General features: G+C 30.0%; 3 protein-coding genes across 3 annotated transcripts; all 3 read left to right on the plus strand.

Annotated features, from left to right (window-relative positions):
• Window positions 1-792: 792 nt before the first annotated feature.
• LOC119602396 (integrin beta-1-like) lies at window positions 793-3,278 on the plus strand. Its single transcript, XM_037953907.1, has 2 exons — window positions 793-1,021; window positions 3,046-3,278. The coding sequence occupies exons 1-2, from the start codon at window positions 820-822 to the stop codon at window positions 3,276-3,278; spliced, it is 435 nt and encodes a 144-aa protein (XP_037809835.1). The 5' UTR covers window positions 793-819.
• A 163-nt stretch (window positions 3,279-3,441) lies between these two features.
• LOC119602403 lies at window positions 3,442-4,183 on the plus strand. The gene is made up of 3 exons (XM_037953917.1): window positions 3,442-3,627; window positions 3,684-3,869; window positions 3,936-4,183. The coding sequence occupies exons 1-3, from the start codon at window positions 3,462-3,464 to the stop codon at window positions 4,169-4,171; spliced, it is 588 nt and encodes a 195-aa protein (XP_037809845.1). The 5' UTR covers window positions 3,442-3,461; the 3' UTR covers window positions 4,172-4,183.
• LOC119602397 lies at window positions 4,176-10,019 on the plus strand. The gene is made up of 16 exons (XM_037953908.1): window positions 4,176-4,591; window positions 5,450-5,818; window positions 5,876-6,058; window positions 6,120-6,305; window positions 6,375-6,557; window positions 6,619-6,798; window positions 6,864-7,046; window positions 7,864-8,049; window positions 8,112-8,297; window positions 8,354-8,536; window positions 8,595-8,795; window positions 8,857-9,039; window positions 9,200-9,379; window positions 9,439-9,606; window positions 9,660-9,848; window positions 9,948-10,019. Exons 1-16 carry the CDS (start codon window positions 4,480-4,482, stop codon window positions 9,992-9,994), a joined length of 2,919 nt encoding a protein of 972 aa, XP_037809836.1. The 5' UTR covers window positions 4,176-4,479; the 3' UTR covers window positions 9,995-10,019.
• The last annotated feature ends 9,745 nt before the right edge of the window (window positions 10,020-19,764 follow it).

Raw genomic sequence — 19,764 nt, forward strand, 5'->3', positions numbered from 1 at the left:
ACCTACTGTGCGGAAGTTAAATTTATACTGACGGCTAGTGCTTTTCCGTATTTTATTGCTTCTCCATGTTTTATTATATTTCTTTTATATCTACTATATATTTGTTTTTATATATTTTATTATTGACACTTTAATATTTAACAGGTGTATTGATATGGAAATCAAAAGACATCTTTTCCTTTCATATACACCAAACAATCGAGTAAAAAACAAACAAACAAACACAAGTAAATAAAAGGAATGTTTATGGGAATTTTAAAAAGCATTCAGTTTTTTTCACTTTCAATACTCTTACAAATAAAATAAAAAATAGAATATTGTGCGTTACACTGCGAAACTGTAATATGGTTGAAGGCATACAATGTGTAAATGTGTAAATATTGCAATATTGGAAATCGTAAACAATTGGCAGTCACTATATTGGTATATTACAGTAACTGAGCAAGAACAAAAGGAATAAAATTATTAACAAAAAAAAATATATATAAAGCAAACCTACAATAAAAATCCAACAGAAACAATCAAAGCCTACAAATACAACAACATAATATTTTATGAGATTCTTTTTTTTTCTCCAAAAAGTACTTGTATTATTTGTATGTATTTTGGTATACATTCGTATAGGTAAGATAAATTTATAAAAATTCTACATATAAAAAGAAATTGTAGGTCATTAAATCGAAAATATTTTGTAATATTTTATTGCCAACACAACGTTAAGGCACGTGAAGTTTTATTTATTTCAACTAAAAAAAAAAGGATTATTATAAAATAAAGTGAATTTTCTTATAGCTCTACTTTTATACATACACTCACACCATGCAAATATTTTATGTATTTACTTTGGTGTTGGTAGTGTTAGCATCTCTTTATCCTTTGTCCAGTGCCCAACAGAGTTGTAACTTAAGAAATTGTAGTCGTACAAATGTTGAAATATGTACCACAAATGGTCGACAGTGTAGACGTTTTTCTAATGAATGTTCTTTAGTAAGTGCAAATTGTAATGCCACATTAGCAACAGGTAAGTGAATGAATATTCTTTTGCAAATTGTATTACACCATTTCCGGGAGATATAAGGAATTTTAAAGGTGTTTAAAAGCGTTTATAACAAATAAAAAAGGATAAATATTTGTTAAATTTGACAGTTTAATTACACCTAACCCCCGTTTCACATGGTTGACTTGTTCCCTACAAAAGTTCAAAGAGTTTGAACAAAATGACTTCGAACATCTGAACCAGGCAAGGAAAATTGAGATTTTAATAATAGTACTAACTTTTTCGAAATAAGTACTTCTTTAGTACTAAATTACTTGTCAGTTTTTTAACTTATTGACAGATTAGTCTATAGACCAGTTAATATACTATTCTGTAAACCAATCTATAAAGTAGTCTATTAAATACTCTATGCACTGAATCCATGCTTATCATTACGAAATAATTTCGCAACTACTTTTTGTTCGTAATATTTACAAAAATTTCGTGCATAATACGAAATATTATTTAATCAAACGTTTTTCTAATAATGCACGAAAACCTTTTTGTTATATATTTTTACGTATATATTAAGAAAGTTTGTTTTATTTTACAAAAATAATTACGTTAGGGCATATGACAATTAACGAAAGTAAAAAAATCGTAACAAAATTATTTCGTAATGTATAGGAATACTTATTTCCTTATTTTCTGAATTACGAATATCGGGAGTATGATTTAGACTTATATAAAACCACGTTATATTTTTGTAGAGATACTAGAACATTTAACATAATTAAGAGCTCAAAAGCCCTATTCGGGGGTACGGTTGTATGGTGGCTAGGCGAAATAATGAACCGATATTAACCACTTTCAATATCTCGAACATTGCGACCTGTAGCGTGGGCACAAGGTTTACATAGACACAATGACGGACATACAGACAGACAGACATACAGACTTTGATTTTCATAAAAAAATTGCAATAATATCCAATGTTCCATTTTTTAGAAAATAATCATACATATTAGCGAATTTTTATGAAAAATAAACAAAAATATTGAAAAAGAAAATATGAAATAAAAAACATCAGCAAATATAGATAAACATCCATTCTTCAGACAATCCCGCAAGTTACGCGCATATTTCATTGTTTTCAATCTAAAAATCATAAAGAAATAAAAAATTTTCCAAAGAAAATTTCAAACATTTTTTAACAAATAGAAAAATAGAAAGAAAATTTTTAAATTTTTAAGTCAAGGCTTCTAGATTATGTTTAAAAAAATAAAAATTAAAAAATTCATACAATTTAGGAACTTATTCTTAAATATTATTAACTATAGTCAATGAAAGCTGTTCACAATATTTATGCTCAAACTTTTTTCTGTGTAATTTTCAAAAACATTTCATAAAATAAACGAATTTTTCCTAAAATTATTTTTCATTGTACTAAAATCTGTCATACAATTTCGTATATATTACGAAACATTTCGTACAATGTAAGACATTTTTCGTATATATTGGATTATTTTCAGTGTGGAGTAGTCTAGATTACTCAACCTACTAGACTATTGACTAGTCGTTGAACTGGTCTATTAACTAGTCTATGAATTAGTCCTTGGACTGCTATATTGACAAGTCTATGGACTAGCTTATGAACTACTCTATTGAGTAGTCTACGAACTAGACAATGGACTGAACTATTGACTAGTCAATGGATAAGTCTGTTGACTGATCTGTGGACTACTCTTTAAACTGGTCTATTCGCTAGTTTATGAGCCATTCTATTGTCCAGTTCAATATCTATTGATAACTATATGGCTACAAAAGCTAACACTATAAAATAGTACTTAGTATATCCTTCAATGTAAACAGTACTAAGAAAAGTGCATGTGTACTCAATTTTCCATGCCTGATCAGAAACCTTTCGCCGGCAGTTAACTTGATCCTATTTTCGGACAAATATATCATTAAACAACTTTCTGTACACGGAAATGGTGTAGAAAATCTATTTACTAGCAATAAATTTCTAAACAATTTTTCTATTAACATCCCTTCAAATGCATCTGCAGTATGGAATCAAACGGATACAATACAATGCTTAAACTTAAGTGTAAATGCAACGGGTGCCTGCTCTTGTCCAGCATTAAGAACTTGTTCGAATCAAACGACAGCCACAGGAATTTGTGTACATCGAGATGGTCATGCATGTCGTTTATTTAGAACAGAATGTGATTTGGTTAGAGCTCGTTGTAATAGAGAAGGTAAGTCCACAAAATTACAAAAGAACTACTCAATATTATGAACATTTGGAAAAAAAAACACTCCTTTCATTAAACATGTTTTTTCTTTCATTACATTTTTAGATTAAAGGATTTAAAGCTGATAAAATTTTGTTTATAAATCTTAAATCATTGAGTTTTATTTTAGAAAAGTTTTTTATAACCAAAACTTTTTATTTCGTTTAGTTTGGCGCAATATTGACATCATGCAATGTCGTGGTTTTACATTCAATCAGACTAGAACCTGTACTTGCCCTAAAAGTTTACTATGTTCTCGAAACGAAACACAACTCTGTGTTGCAACTAGTGCAAACAATTGTCGGTTGTATGGTAACGAATGTGATCTAGAAGGCGATAGATGTCAGGGACAAAGTAAGTTTAAAGATCTTTCTACTTTCATATCAAAAAATTGGGTTTCTTACTTTTAGGATTAATGGATGTCAACAATTTACATTGCCAAAGATTTGAAGTGGGTGCCAATGGTACTTGCACTTGTCCTAATCTGCTTCATTGTCAAAGAAATGTCACCAATATATGTGTAAGAAATGCTGCTAATCGATGTCAATTAATGACCAGTCAATGTGATTTGGAACTGCAAAGATGTAGAGGAACTTGTAAGTTTTAAGAACATTACTTTTTTTGGGGTGTAAAAAGTGATAATCATTTTTGAATAATTATAGCTTTAATTAATACCTTGGCTGTACAGTGTCGCAATATAAGACCTGGTGAAACGGGAGATTGTGCTTGTCCCTCTTTGGTAAGCTGTTCAGCTAATCGTACAAATATTTGTGTACGCACCAGAGTGGGCTGCCGTATTAAGACAAACGAGTGTGAATTGGAACGTTCTAGGTGTTTGGGGGAAGGTAGGTTTTATATATTTCTTTTAAAACTAGTATTCAATATTTTCTTTACTTAGTGGTCACCCCTATTACCCAAATTCAATGTAGAAATCTTACTCCCGGTGCTGGTGGACCTTGCGCTTGTCCACGTTTGGAAACTTGCAGTCGTAATGTGACCAATATTTGTATACGATCAGAGGGCGGATGCATGCTATTAAGCAGTGAATGCGATTTGGAACAGGCTCGTTGTGAGGGCAGAAGTAAGTATTTGTTTATACATATTATCTTATATTAATTAAGTTTTTCTTAAGATATTACGATTGTTGATGCTATCCAATGTGCTAACTTTACTGCAAATCAATTGAGAAATTGCTCCTGCCCTAATATGGGCATTTGCTCTGCCAGCTCCCCTAATTTGTGTGTTGCCTTGTCTTCTACGCAATGTAGACTCATGCCAAATCGCTGTGAATTGGAAAAGGCCAGATGTCAAGGAGAAGGTAAATATTAAAAAAATACTAGAAATATGCGGAGATGATTTTAGATTAGGTTTAGATTAGGATTATTTGTTTTCGTTTGTGGATCAGATGCTTAAATAGAATCAATAATACTCTCCAATGATCATGAACTTTTAAATTTGAAAGCATTAAGCGCATATTAGGAAGTTGAACTTCTGGAGAGTTAAGCTTTCACATATTTGAGAGAAATGAGATTGACGTTATCCTTATTATACAACATTTTGGTGCTCCATAGAATTCTAAGACTTCGATACTATACTCTAATTCCAAGGTTTGCGCTGAATTTCGGGAAATAACGTGTTACCTCTGTTTTAATTAAGAGGTGAGGAGGTAGTCGAAGCGTCATGGTGTTTAATCAGAAATGGCAATGATTGATCAGGAATCGTTTAGAAACGAAACTCTAAAAGAAAGTTCTGAGTCCGATCTGGGAAATAGTACAATTAGATGCCATGAACTTCAGGAGCTACTGATTATAAAACCAGTGAATCCAGAGGGTTTCCACACCAGAAACTGAATGGGTTTTCAGACTAGAAACATAATGAAAATAATCATTGGTGTATGATTTAAATAATCAGAATTGTTGAATTCGAAAAGGATCCTGGCAGTCCGAGTTTTAGGAGTTGAAACTTGGTGTCTTCTAAAGTTACGTACAGTGAGAACAGTTGGATTAATTCCGGGCTATATATGCAAAATAATCTAAAACTATAAGCATTCATTGATCTCTAATATATACTAAGAGCTATTTGCATCCGAAACATCTTAAATTCGGCCGATTAAATTTTCTGATATAAAAAAAGTATTCCTTTTAATCTAAAACAATTTTTTCCTTTCCAAAATAAGCTCTAACCATCGCCAGTCCCCTGCAATGTCGGGGCTTACGACTAAACATCACAAGCAACTGTTTCTGTCCTCGTCTTACAAGCTGTTCCAGAAACACTACCAATATTTGTGTACGCGAGAACAATAATGCATGTACTCTAATGAGAAACGAGTGTGAATTAGAACAAGCGATATGTGAAGGCAGAGACATAACAAGAGTGGACAATATACACTGTAGAAATTTTACGTCCAACGCCAGAGGTACATGCTACTGTCCCAATTTGGCAACATGTAATCGTAATTCGCCAAGTATTTGTGTCATAAACTCAACACAATGTCTGCTGGTAAGAAACGAATGTGAATTGGAACAAGCTAAATGTGAAGGAAATAGTAAGTGAAATTAAAACACTTGTTTAAACAAATTATTTTTAATTCATCTATATTTAGATCTCATTACAACACACGCGACTCAGTGTTTAAATTTCCGAATAAATCAACAAAGCAACTGCAGCTGTCCCAATTTAATAACGTGTTCTCAAAACTCCAGTAGAATATGTGTAAGAACACGTGCTGGTTGTAAACTTTTAACAACACAATGTGAATTGGAAGAAGCCAGATGTAGAGGAGAAGGTATTAATTGTATTTATTATATAATGTAATACATATTGCTTAATTGTATTATTTAATTTAGTTTTAAGAACTATGGATTCCATTTACTGCCAGGGTTTTCGAAATCATGAAGAACGGGAATGTTTCTGTTCTAATTTAGAAACCTGCTCACGCAATACCACTAATATTTGTGTAAGAAATTCCCCTATGAATTGTACTTTATTAAGGAATGCTTGTGATTTGGAAGAGGCTAGATGTCGGGGGCAAGGTAATATAAACTTTGAAGAATAAACTACGAGGAATACATAGTAAAAATTTAATCTGTTCTATATTACAGCTCTTACAATTGTATCCAATTTGCAATGCCGAAACTTTAGCTCTAATATTTCTCGCAGATGTTTGTGTCCCAATTTGTTTAATTGTTCCACAAATGCCACCAGTACTTGTGTAAAACTTAGAATAGGCTGTAAATTGCTAAGAAATCAATGTGAACTGGAAAACGAAAGATGTCTAGGACCTGGTAAATAATGTTAATTATATATCCCTTATTCAATATAAAACATTTCTTTCGTTTTTATTAGTCCAAGTTATGTCACCTTTACACTGTTTGGGTTTTACAATTGGCCAAACACGCCAGTGTAGTTGTCCTCAATTGAAAACCTGTTCTCGTTCTGATGCCAATATTTGTGTAAAAACTAGCTCAGGTTGTAGAATAATGAGAAATGAATGTGAATTGGAACAGTTGAGATGTAGGGGTCAAGGTAAGTTTCTTATATAATATTTTCTGAAGTTTTTCATAAATTATTTTATATAATTTTTCTTTTAGATCTCACAGTTTTACCAGCTATACAGTGCAAACGTTTGCAGGTGGGCTCTGAGGGTCCCTGTGCTTGTAATAACTGGTTAAATTGTGAACGAAATTCAAGTAGTGTTTGCATAAATACGCTCCAAGGTTGTAGATTGCTGCAAAATCAATGTGATTTGGAAGAGAGAAGATGTCGTGGTGAAGGTAAAGCTGATTTTTTTAATGCAAGTAATTTTTATCTTGGTTTAAGCACTAGAGACCTCAGCTGTAGAAAATTGTATCTCCTCAGTGCAAAATATTGTCTGGTCTGTATTTTCAGTGGGACATTGATGGGAGTATTTCCTTGAAGTCATATACAAGCATTGTACTTCTGACTTTAGAAGGGAAATAGGCTCATATAAATATAAATATATTTACAAAATTTTATCGGGCTTGGTCCATATTTGCCCCTAGCCCCCATATAAAGCCTCTTTCAGAAAATTGGTTTTTCATCCATAAATTGCTTAAATGTATCGGAACAAGGGAATATTGAAGATAAATGGGATATTATGAAAAATAAATCACATTTAATATTCATAACTGGTGTAGGGTATCATATGGTCGGCCACGCCCGACTATACTTTCTTACTTGTTTTAATTTGAAAATTTGTAGTCCAGAACCTTTTAGTGATTGAATTCAAAGACCACTGCAGACGTGTTTATGAACAGATAAATGTTTCAATAGTTTTTTGAGGATCTTCACGAAGATAAAGTAATAAAGATTATGGTTTCGGAATGAATCTTCTTTAGTACCAAATCGAAGTTCCTATAAAGTGGATCATCAATTAACAAACTAGTAAGGACATAATTTATCTCACGTATATCACGTGAGTTTAGAATAAAATATCAAGTTAATTCAAAAGAAACATGAAAAGTTTCTAGACTAGAAATTTCGCAAATCAAATAGTTAAACTTGTTTTATACTTTTAAGTTCTCCCGAACTCTAACTGTAATAATTCATGATATGTCTACCGTTTTTTAGCATTCAATGTCACTAATACATTGCAGTGCCAAGGTTTCTTACCGGGTCAATTAAGAAATTGTGCTTGTCCCGATCTGAAAACATGTTCGCGCAATAACTCCACCATGACATGTGTTCGAAATCTGAGTAACTGCAAACTTATGGCAAATTCTTGTGATTTGGAAATGGCAAAATGTAGGGGAGAGAGTAAGTTTTAAATTACAAGAAATATAAAACCAAAAAAATTTAAATTTTTCAAATACAAACAGGATGGTGTGCAGCAGATTTAGAAGAATGTAAAAATTTTACTATAGGACAACAAGCTACATGTAGCTGTCCTCGTTTGCAGACCTGCTCACGTAGTAACACAACCAATGTTTGCGTAAACTTAAGAGGAGCCTGCAGGCTAATGAGAAATCAGTGTGAATTGGAAAAGGCCAGATGTAAGGGGCAAGGTAAGTTAATTACAACTTGATGGTAAAATTTGTAGAAACATTCTTTATTTCCTTAGCCTGGAGACCTACCGACTCTATACAGTGTCAAAATTATAGACCCAATGAATGGCGCTGGTGTGCCTGTCCACGTTTGCTTAATTGTTGCAATCGGTTGCTACCGTTTTGTGTCAGAGGACCTAATGGCTGTAAAATGATGAGCACAGATTGTGAGTTGCAAATGGCTAGATGTAGGGGAGAAGGTAAGTTAGTACTTAACCGAAATTTAATATTCATAATAAAAATTTGTGTTTCTTGAAGTTTGGTCTAGAACCGATGATCTACAGTGCAGAGGTTTAGAATTGGGCCAGCTTGCTCAAACATGTCGTTGTCCCAAATTGGAAACTTGCCAACAAGCGTCTATAACAAACACATCCACTCAAGTTTGTGTGAGAAACATTAAGGGTTGTAAACTTTTACGCAACGATTGTGAATTGGAACGTTCTCTTTGTAGTGGAGAAGGTGTTTGGAATAGTTGTTCTTGGATTAAATTAGAACTTGATTAATATTTTCTTTGTTATAGTGTGGACCCCAGTGGATAATTTGCAATGCCTTAACTTCACGCTACACTCTACAAGATCTTGCCGCTGTCCTGCTTTAGATACTTGCTCCAATACAACGAGGGTGTGTGCTAAAACGTTACGGAATCAATGCTATAATTTCAGATCAGAGTGTGATTTAAGGTGGGCTGAGTGTGAGGGAAAACGTAAGTGAGATGTTTAAAGAATTATAACTTTAAATCTAGTCGTAGAAGTTAAAATATTGCTGATTTAGAAAAACTATATGTTTATCTAAAGTTCAGTTGGAATCCGCTGCAGGCTCTTAACCGAAGAAGTTATTAAATATTTTTATTTATTTCTGTCTAGAATTCTCCCTAACTGTGCCGCAAAGATGTCACGGCATACGGGTAGACGATTACGAAGAATGCAAATGTCCTGAGAGTCGTAACTGTAATCGTAGACTACGAGTGTGTGCACGCCGGGGTACACAATGTCGACTTTTCAGGAGTGATTGTGATTTTAGAACATCTTCATGTCGAGATGAAAGTAAGTTTTTCGAAGTCATAAAAATCGGATGATACGGATATCTTTTTCCCCTTTATCAGCTTGGCGTCGTACCTCCCTAGGAAATTGCTGTGATTTTCAAGTGAATGATGTTAAAAATTGTACTACAGCCTTGAATCCAGTTGTTTGTGGTGAAGCCTCACATAATAGATGTCGTCTATTTGCATCAAGATGTGATTTTAACAGAGAAAATTCTAAAAGTAATAATGGTAAGTAGTTGAAAATATAAAAAGGGAAAAATCTCTTAAAAAATCCTTTACAGAATGGTCTTCAGTTGAACGTTCCAATTGCAAGTGCCTACGTAGTGGTCGCACTGGTAGGTGTACTAGACGCTTTGTCTGTAAACCACCCACACCTCGTACACGTAGAGTTTGTGGTCGTCATGGCTTAACTCACCAGATGTTTGAATCTCAATGTCATCTCAGGTTACACAATTATCAAAGATGTACCAGTAAGTATAAGGGTATTCTTTTGGAAATCATTTTTATGGATTTTTTATTTTATATATTTAATTTACTATTTTAAATTATTTGCATTTAATTTTGTTCAGATTTTAGACCGGTTCGAGCCAGACTATGTCGCAGAAATGATGATTGATTTTGTTATTGTTAATAAAATAAGAAAAAAATAAATTCGATCTATATAATTTTAAAGTTTTTATTAATCAAGTTTTATTATAATTCTTAATTTTTTCAAAGTTTTATAAAACAGAATTACCATTTTAAAATTTGTTTTATAGAACTTTAAGCGCATTTAACTGGTATTTTTACAAATTTTGGAGCTTCCACTTTGTGATCAGAAAAGACAAACTCGAAAAATATTCCACTCTATTTATTCTGTAAAGGTAAAGAACCCTTTTTAATGATCACGCCATTTACCCCTTTCATCTGTCCATGTCAATCTTATAAAGTAAATTTAAAACATATTTCAATGAAATTTTACACATTTTTATCATATTGATCCAAAAGGTTAACTGTATGTGATTTATAAGAAAACGAACTATGATATTACTGCCTTCCGAATTATCGCCTATGATCTGGCAACCATACATAATAAGTATTCTCACATAAAGATGGCAACTACAAATAATAATCATTCTCACATGCAGATGTCATCACAACAAGAATGTCAAAATAAGAAAAAAACATTTAGTTTTATAAAATTTTTAACACGGTTCGTGTCGTTGTCCTTGAAGTATTTTGAAAAAAGTGATTTATAGTGTAATAAAATAAATATAATTAAAAGAAAAATGCTTTATTTATGTAAGTGCCAGCTAATTGATCGATATGTAAAGTGTTTACGATATAAAAATGAAGAAAAAATTAAAAAATAAATGTGATAAAAATGCCGGCCAGATTATAATTTTTGAAGTAAATTAAAGCAAAAATGTTATAAATTATCAGTAATAAGTAAATGTGATATATAAAATAATATATAAAATCTAATAATATTACTAAATCTTTGTAATGTTTTTCTTAAAAAATTTCTTAAACCTCGTGTCGTTTTCGCTTTTCTTTTGTTTTTAATTACGAATTACTTTTTTAAGAATTCTCTTGTTGTTGTTGATTTCATAACTATATGCAAAAAAATGCAATGTAAAAACAAGAACAAGAAAAAAATCAAAACAAAGCTTGGTGAAGAGAATTTATGCATTGAGAGAGAGAGAGAGTTTTATTATTATGCATTGTTGTTTTTGTGATATTAATATAGAAGAAAGCAATGTTCAATTGCAAGCACCAGAAAATAAAACTGTTTGTTAAAAACATTGATATAAAAGGTAAGAGAGCCTAAAATATTATAAAAATTAATGTGCAATTATAAGTTTCTCAATTAAAATTACTATTCGAAATGATTATGAAGTATTGTGGTGGGTACTTTTGATATTTTTCGATTATTTGATGGAATTTAAAACTTATGTTTTATAATTTCTTAATTAAGTCTTCATCATCGATGAACTAAATTTGGAAAAGGGATAAACCACAGCCCTATCATTGCCTTTTCTCCGTGCGAATGTCGTGGGTCAACCAATGACACTTATTTATACGAAAAAATGGCCGATGATTTCAAAATTTTGTTTAGATTAATATCGCCTCGTAAAGCTCGTGATATACTTTCTAAACGTAGTTTTGTATACCCTATGTGAAATGGATAGGGCAGATTTAAAATTCACAACCATGGTTGGGTCTGTTTGGAGGTCCTAATGGCAAATGAAGTAGCCGTTCATCGGTCTACCCTAGGTGCTGTTGCCAAAGCAGCAGAGCCATCTCAGTAGTTACGCGGTCCTTAAGAGGTTGAGGAATGACTGCATTATTTTCATGGGATCAAGGGGTGTTTTACCTTCTGACATAGGATACCAGAAGTCTGTTAACCTGTTGTTGGGTACGCCCTTTGTATTGCCATTAAATTATAATAAACTAATTAGTTATTGTTTCAACATTGTTGGGATTTATCTTGGGATTGGTCTTGCCGTGGAGCGTCTATCGTCTACTCATTGGATGCAAAAATCCACAGTGGGAATAAACCGTAGGGGCAGGTACTTGCGTAAAACATACAGATATCTCTTACAGTTATCAAGAAGGTAAAGGGTATAAAAATATTTGTGATCGGAACGTAATTTACGAATTTCACTTTTTTTAATATGATGATTGTGTACATAGTTTTGCTATTTTTTAATATTTTTAATTGAAACTGTCGATTTTAGGCAATTCTGATAAAAAACGACGTCTCTTCCAAAATATGAGTATTTACAGATTTTTACTATGATCTCAATCGAAGCGTTATTTAAGGATCCTCAACCGATTTTTATATCATTCACCTTCGTGAGAAGGGTATATATAAGATTGTCATTCCTTTTGTAATTTCCACAATATAAATCTCCGATAAAGTATATATATTCTGGATCTTTATATATAGCGGAGTCTTCCTGTCTGCCTGTCTGTCATATTTCGTGACAATCTCTTCAGTATTTTTTCTCTATGTTGCTTACATAAAGGGGGGTGTTAACTAATCAAGATATAGTATAGACTCTAAGGTACATAGATCCCCAGTCTTCAAATCTTGTGCATTTATGCACTTATAAATGACCAACAGCATTTTTAAAATTTTTATTGTTTTCTTTTATTTCGTTAATGTTTTTAAATAAAATTTTCCAGTATAAACATTTTATTTAACAAAATAACAACGCCCTTAAAAAATTATACCCATTACATAAAACTCAAAAAACATAAAAGGTGAAGCACTTTACATCCGTTTATAGCAGACATCCGTTTCCTTTTTATATTCTTAAAAAAAACACACACATACAAACAAAACATTTATGAATACAATATTTATATGGAATCACCTACAAAAACTACCAACCGACCAACTCTACAAGCACATAAGGACAGTAAAAATTTACAGAAAAAGAAGTTAAAAAGGAAGCATGTTGCAAACAAAAAAATGTTTAAAAGGAATAATTGATGAAACAGAAGACACGCTATATTGAAATGTAAAGTAGAGATTTGAAAGTAATATTACTTCTTAAGATCAATTTTTGTTAGACCTCGAGACGCTGAGATTTCTTAGTATTCTTTATGAAAACGTTGAGGAGAAAATTTCGATTCATATCGCGAATGTGAATGGGAATTTTCACGATTGACACGAAGTATCAACTTTACTTTCCTTTAACCTTTGATAGGGTGCAATATTTTAAAATAAAAAATTTAGCTCATGTACCTTACATACTTCAATGGGAAACAAAGGTATTGTAAAAGTAACAAAAAATGCAGTAAAATAATTTTAAAGAAAATTATAAAACAAAAACCAAATTATGCGGATTTTTCTCATTTTAGATATATTAAAGTAACACTATAAATTTGGAATATGTCGAATGAAATCATAAAAACCTTTTTATATCTCTTCAATAAATTCAGATTTTTAGGGTGATTTACATATTTTTTATAAAGCAAAACCAAAATTAAATTTTAGAAATAGATCATTCAGATTTTTAATAAAATAAATAAAATTTCTGTAAATATTTTATACCAAAAACAATTTATTTATTTAAACTCCTACTTATATTTGTGGCAAGTCGTTTAATTTTTTTCTTCATCCTTATATCATGAAATTTTATAAAAATATTTATTTAAGATATTTCAATAAAATACATACAATATTTGTAAATCAATTTCCTATTTGTCTTGACTTGTCTAAGTTAAAAAGATCCCAAAAAAAGATTTTCTTATTTATTTTAAAGAATTTAATTTATTTAAACATTTTTTTAAACTCTTATTAGATTTTTATTTCTTACCATTTTACATTTGCTAACCTTTTCTTTTTCAATTTAAATTCATGTGTTACATGTGTAAAAAGCAGGAAATATTTCATTTACATTTTCACATGTAAATCACCTTAGAAATTTCAATATAAATGCTTTTTCTATTTCGAATTTGAGAAGAAAAAAAAAAGGTAAAATGAATGCCAACCACCTACAAAACACATGCATTTTATTTAAATATAAATGAATGTATAAATAACTTGTTAACAGACAGTTTATACATATCGGAGGATTAAATAGGAATTACTACTAAAACTAAGAGTAAAAAACTAACATTAGGGGGATAAAAGTTTTCAACTGCAGTTTAGAAGACTAAATTTTAAGTTCCATTAATAAAAAATGGATGATGGACTTCACCAATGTGATTAGGTACTTTGAAATCGAAAAGAAAGTTACCCACTTAATGTAGATATTCGTTTGCTATAAGTATGTATGTAACTAAAATGTAAAAGTAAATGAATTTAATATAAAATATGTAAAAAATAAATTAGAATTGATGTCGTAAGTGTTTAAGTTATTTGGAATTACTCAATGCATATATTAAACTTGTTATTTTTACCCGGCGTTGTCCGGTTTCTAAAAATAAAAACCAATACTTGTTGTGTTACTTGTATAATTTGTTTTCTGGAATGCAAAATGTTATGAATAAATTAATAAACTAGACTATAGTCTATAGTCTAGTCAATAGTCTAGTCAATAGTCTAGTCAATAGTCTAGTCTATAGTCTAGTCTATATTCTAGTCTATAGTCTAGTCTAGTCTATATTCTAGTCTATAGTCTAGCCTATAGTCTAGTATATATTCTAGTCTATAGTCTAGTCTATAGTTTAGTATATAGTCTAGTCTATAGTCTAGTATATAGTCTAGTCTATAATCTAGTCTATAGTCTAGTCTATAGTCTGGTCTATAGTCTAGTCTATAGTCTAGTCTATAGTCTAGTCTATAGTCTGGTCTATAGTCAAGTCTATAGTCTAGTCTATAGTCTAGTCTATAGTCAAGTCTATAGTCTAGTCTATAGTCTAGTCTATAGTCTAGTCTATAGTCTAGTCTATAGTCTAGTCTATAGTCTAGTCTATAGTCTAGTCTATAGTCTAGTCTATAGTCTAGTCTATAGTCTAGTCTATAGTCTAGTCTATAGTCTAGTCTATAGTCTAGTCTATAGTCTAGTCTATAGTCTAGTCTATAGTCTAGTCTATAGTCTAGTCTATAGTCTAGTCTATAGTCTAGTCTATAGTCTAGTCTATAGTCTAGTCTATAGTCTAGTCTATAGTCTAGTCTATAGTCTAGTCTATAGTCTAGTCTATAGTCTAGTCTATAGTCTAGTCTATAGTCTAGTCTATAGTCTAGTCTATAATCTAGTCTATAGTCTAGTCTATAGTCTAGTCTATAGTCTAGTCTATAGTCTAGTCTATAGTCTAGTCCATAGTCTAGTCCATGGTCTAGTCTATAGTCTAGTCCATAGTTTAGTCCATAGTCTAGTTTATAGTTTAGTCCATAGTCTAGTCTATAGTCTAGTCCATAGTCTAGTCTATAGTCAAGTCTATAGTCTAGTCTATAGTCTAGTCTATAGTCTAGTCTATAGTCTAGTATATAGTCTAGTATATAGTCTAGTCTATAGTCTAGTCTATAGTCTAGTCTATAGTCTAGTCTATAGACTAGACTATAGACTAGACTATAGTCTAGTCTGTAGTCTAGTCTATAGTATAGTCTATAGTCTAGTCTATAGTCTAGTCTATAGTCTAGTCTATAGTCTAGTCTATAGTCTAGTCTATAGTCTAGTCTATAGTCTAGTCCATAGTCTAGTCTATAGTCTGGTCTATAGTCATGTCTATAGTATAGTCTATAGTCTAGTCTATAGTCTAGTCTATAGTCTAGTCTATAGTCTAGTCTATAGTCTAGTCTATAGTCTAGTCTATAGTCTAGTCTAGTCTATAGTCTAGTCTAGTCTAGTCTATAGTCTAGTCTTGTCTAGTCTATAGTCTAGTCTATAGTCTAGTCTATAGTCTAGTCTAGTCTAGTCTAGTCTATAGTCTAGTCTATAGTCTAGTCTATAGTCTAGTCTATAGTCTAGTCTAGTCTATAGTCTAGTCTATTGTCTAGACTTGATATAATATCTAGAAAAGTTCGTGATATATCAACAAATAAGTGTCATTGGGGATTTTACTTATGTATATATAATTACAACTGATCAGACGTTCTACTTTAGCATTTCCATTTGTTTTTGTTCAAAAGATTAAGTTGTTTCTAACTATATTTAATTTGATTTACTTTCAAATATGTAAATACTTATTTACAATTACATGTACTAAAATATTTTAATCCTTATTTCTTACTTTTTATCAGTATAAAATATGAAAAATACTTATTATTAAATTTAAATGAAATTTTGAGTAAGTAAACGTGTCTTACTTCTTAAAAATTTAGTTAGTTTAGAAAATCAATTTGATTTAATATACAGCATTTCCAAAGAATTTAATCTAAATATTATTTTTAGTATTTATATTTAGGATGGTTACTGGATTATTTAGTTTTCTTGTATTGTTTTTGTATTACATTTTTTTGAATTAATTTTAAAATTTAAATTTATATGGATGAAAATAGTAAAATGTCCTTTATAACTTTTACTATAATGCCTAAAATACAAATTCTCCTTTTCCCCATTAATTTATTAAATATATATTTTGAAGAATTTTCATTAAACTGCAAATCCAATAAAAAAATTAGCCTATATATGTATACTTTTAATTAAACACATGAATTATTTTTTTTTTTTTGTAAAATTATGCATAACAGATTGAATAGTTGTTATCTAGGACTTTTAAACGCCAGCAGCATAATTTAAAAAATATTGGAATACTTTTCACTACATTTGTTATGTAAAATTTACATAGTATTTTTACATATTATTACACTAAAATCAGTCCACAGCCCTTGGCTATTTTTATCAATTAAAATCCTTTTTTTGCCGACATGTGTGTCCATGGTACGTGACGATACCACAACAACATATTTGTTTCATTTTTTATACATTTTATTTTTTTACACAAAAACAAAAAAAATTAATCACTTTAGGCGTAGAACTAACTAAATAAATTTTAACTGAAAACAAAACTATTACGGAACCATTTTTGTTTTTGTTGCTATTTTGTCCAATTTAATCAATGATGTCCTTATACTAGTCCTATAAGCAAAAATAGAAAATCAAAAAAAAAAAAACTGAATTAAACAAACCTTATGTTTGCGGGCTTATAACTTATTTTTTAGGTTTTTTTATTGTGTTTTTGTTTTCTTTTTTTTTCTCGCCCTAAATTAAAAAAAGGCAAAATAAATGACCAAAAAAATGTGAAAAATATTTGGTGTTATGCCAAATAACAAATATAAATACGTTACGGAATAAAAGTACATGAGTTTGAAAATAAAATATAAAAAAAATTAATTTATAACAAACAAAAATATTGTAGAATGAAAAACAATTTTTTAAGTAATAAATTTGTGATTTTTTTTATAATATTTAACAGTGGTTCAGAAATATAGAAATGGGGTTAATTTTGACAACAAAAACTAACCTTTTTAAAAATTATCGTAATCTGTCCGTGATAAATATAGTGCGAAAAATGAGATATGATTGTATTGTAATCGAAATAAAATTTAGAATAATTTATTTAAAAAATTATGGAGAAATAGGACCACGATTGAATCTGGCTATAATATATAAGTCCTCTTTAAAAAAATTTTCAAAATGTATGGTCCATAATTGAGCACCCTTATAAGTCCCCTTTCAGCAAATATTTGTATATCCAAAATTGCATTAAAGTATCGGTATAATAACATGTTTAGGAACTGACACTCTCTTCATAGAACCATTATTCTGAAAATCGCTTAGTACATTATTTAGATCCATTAACAGTTTTATTCCAAATTAAAATATTATTGCTGAATAGTTCTGAATGCGAAATTTTAGATGACAATCTATATATCTATATATGTATATAAAAATCAATGTATGTTTGTTTATTTGTTTGTTTGTACCTTATAGGAGGCTAAACCACTGAAACGATCTTCTTGAAATTTTCACTGTATGTTCCTCAATATCTGGAATGAACAATAGGCTATTTTGAAATTGCAAGTCTGAGGGTTGCCACGCCCACTTCTTCAAAAGTCGAATATCTCGGATTATGGTACAACTAGAGTCCTCAAAATTTGTATGACAATTTTGACATCCATATGAATATTTGAAGGAAAAATGGGAGGACTAGCATTAGGGGGCGTGGCAACTGCCATATGAATTAAATACAAAAATTTGTATATCTGGGAAAGTATTAGAGCTAGAATTCTAAAAGTTTGTACCGGCAACATTGAAATGTAAACAATTTGAAGGAAAAGGTCTAGAAACAGGGGCGTGACAAGAAATCGAATGTACGAACCATAAATAATGGTCGTGATACTTTTTATACAAAGTTAAAAATGTGTATAATGATAGTAGTTGCTCCCATGAAAAGTAAATACATAGATTTTTATGTATATTACTTTTAGGGTAGCAAAGCACAATGGATATAGCTAGTAATTATATAAATTTAAAACATAGTTCTGTAAATCTCTCAAATTACCAATTTTTATACACTTATTCTCCAAATGAAGAGAGATGTTTTTTTCATTGAAGTCCACTGTTCATACTTTTAAAAAATTTTATTATAAAAATAGCAGATTGTTTACTCATATGAATAAATTTTATTAATCTCTAAGTTGTCACACAGTCTATTTTAGATATGACGAATATAATATTAAATATTTGTGGAATATGATCAAAGAATGATGTCGTATATATAATTTTTGACAATATTTTGATGGATTGTTTCAAAATTTTTACTTAAAAGAAAGCTTAGACCATATCCTTTAAAAGCTTTGCGGTTACTTAGTTACTTAAAATATTTTTTTTCACTTATGCCTTTGCATCTGTCCGTCTGTCTGTTAAAATTGTGCTATAAAGTATTAATGGGGAGGTTTTGTCTTAATTTTTCCTATTATTGAATTAACAAGAATTCTATTGAAATTCATCAAAGCGCGGCTCATCTGTGACAGGAGTATAATGTAAATAAATAAAGTTAGCAACACCATTTTATGCGCCATGTCATTTTATACAATTGAACAATAAAACACAATATGTTGTTTACATGTGTATGAGGAAGTGTTGACTCACATATACTAACACACATTTTAACATCCGCACACACGTATACGTTTACAAACTCATACATACACATTTGTTAACTAAAACGGATTGTTCCATTTTTACATGATATATTTTTAAAATTTAGATCTAAATATTTCAGCCAATTCATACGAGAAGAAACTGAATAGTTTTTTGAAATTATAAAAGAAGAGTGTTATCATTTAAGTATTTTTTAAAATTAATAGGATTGATAAAATATACAAAATAAAATAATTGTTTGTATGTTCCTGGAACTATGGTTTTTTACTTTTTTTAATTTCTTTTGCGAATGCCCTAGTATATGTAAATATTTTTGCATATACATATAAATGAGAGCAAGTTGCTGTATGTATTTTCTATTGTTTTCGCTTTAACTTTGTATTAATATTTTTATTTTACTAACTTTTTACGTTTTTTTAGTTCAACAAAAATGTTTTTTCATCTTTTCTAAAAAAAAAAGAATTTGAACTAAAATATTTATGTATATTCCCTAATATGTTTTTTATTTTATATATATTATGAATGCTTATGAATATGTGTCCAAGCTAAAAGTTTTTTTTTCTGAAAAATAATTTTTATTTTATTTATTTTCAATTTGTCATGGTTCAAAGAACAATCATATAACACATACACTTGTATTTCGTCCTGTTTGCTGTATGCTTAGAAAAAATCCTTATTATTTTTACGAACAACTGTTTTTTTTTATAAAAAATGTTTGTTTTAAAACTACTTTTTTTGTTAAATTTGTTAAAACAATAGTATTTGTTATGTGTTGCAAAACAATGCGGAATTTTTAATAAAATAAAACTTTAGCTAACAATCACAAATAAATAACTTAGAG

This window comes from Lucilia sericata, unplaced genomic scaffold (assembly GCF_015586225.1).
Source record: "Lucilia sericata isolate MDLA Ls3-8-SP2 unplaced genomic scaffold, ASM1558622v1 Contig000227F_arrow, whole genome shotgun sequence".
Lineage (NCBI taxonomy): Eukaryota > Metazoa > Arthropoda > Insecta > Diptera > Calliphoridae > Lucilia > Lucilia sericata.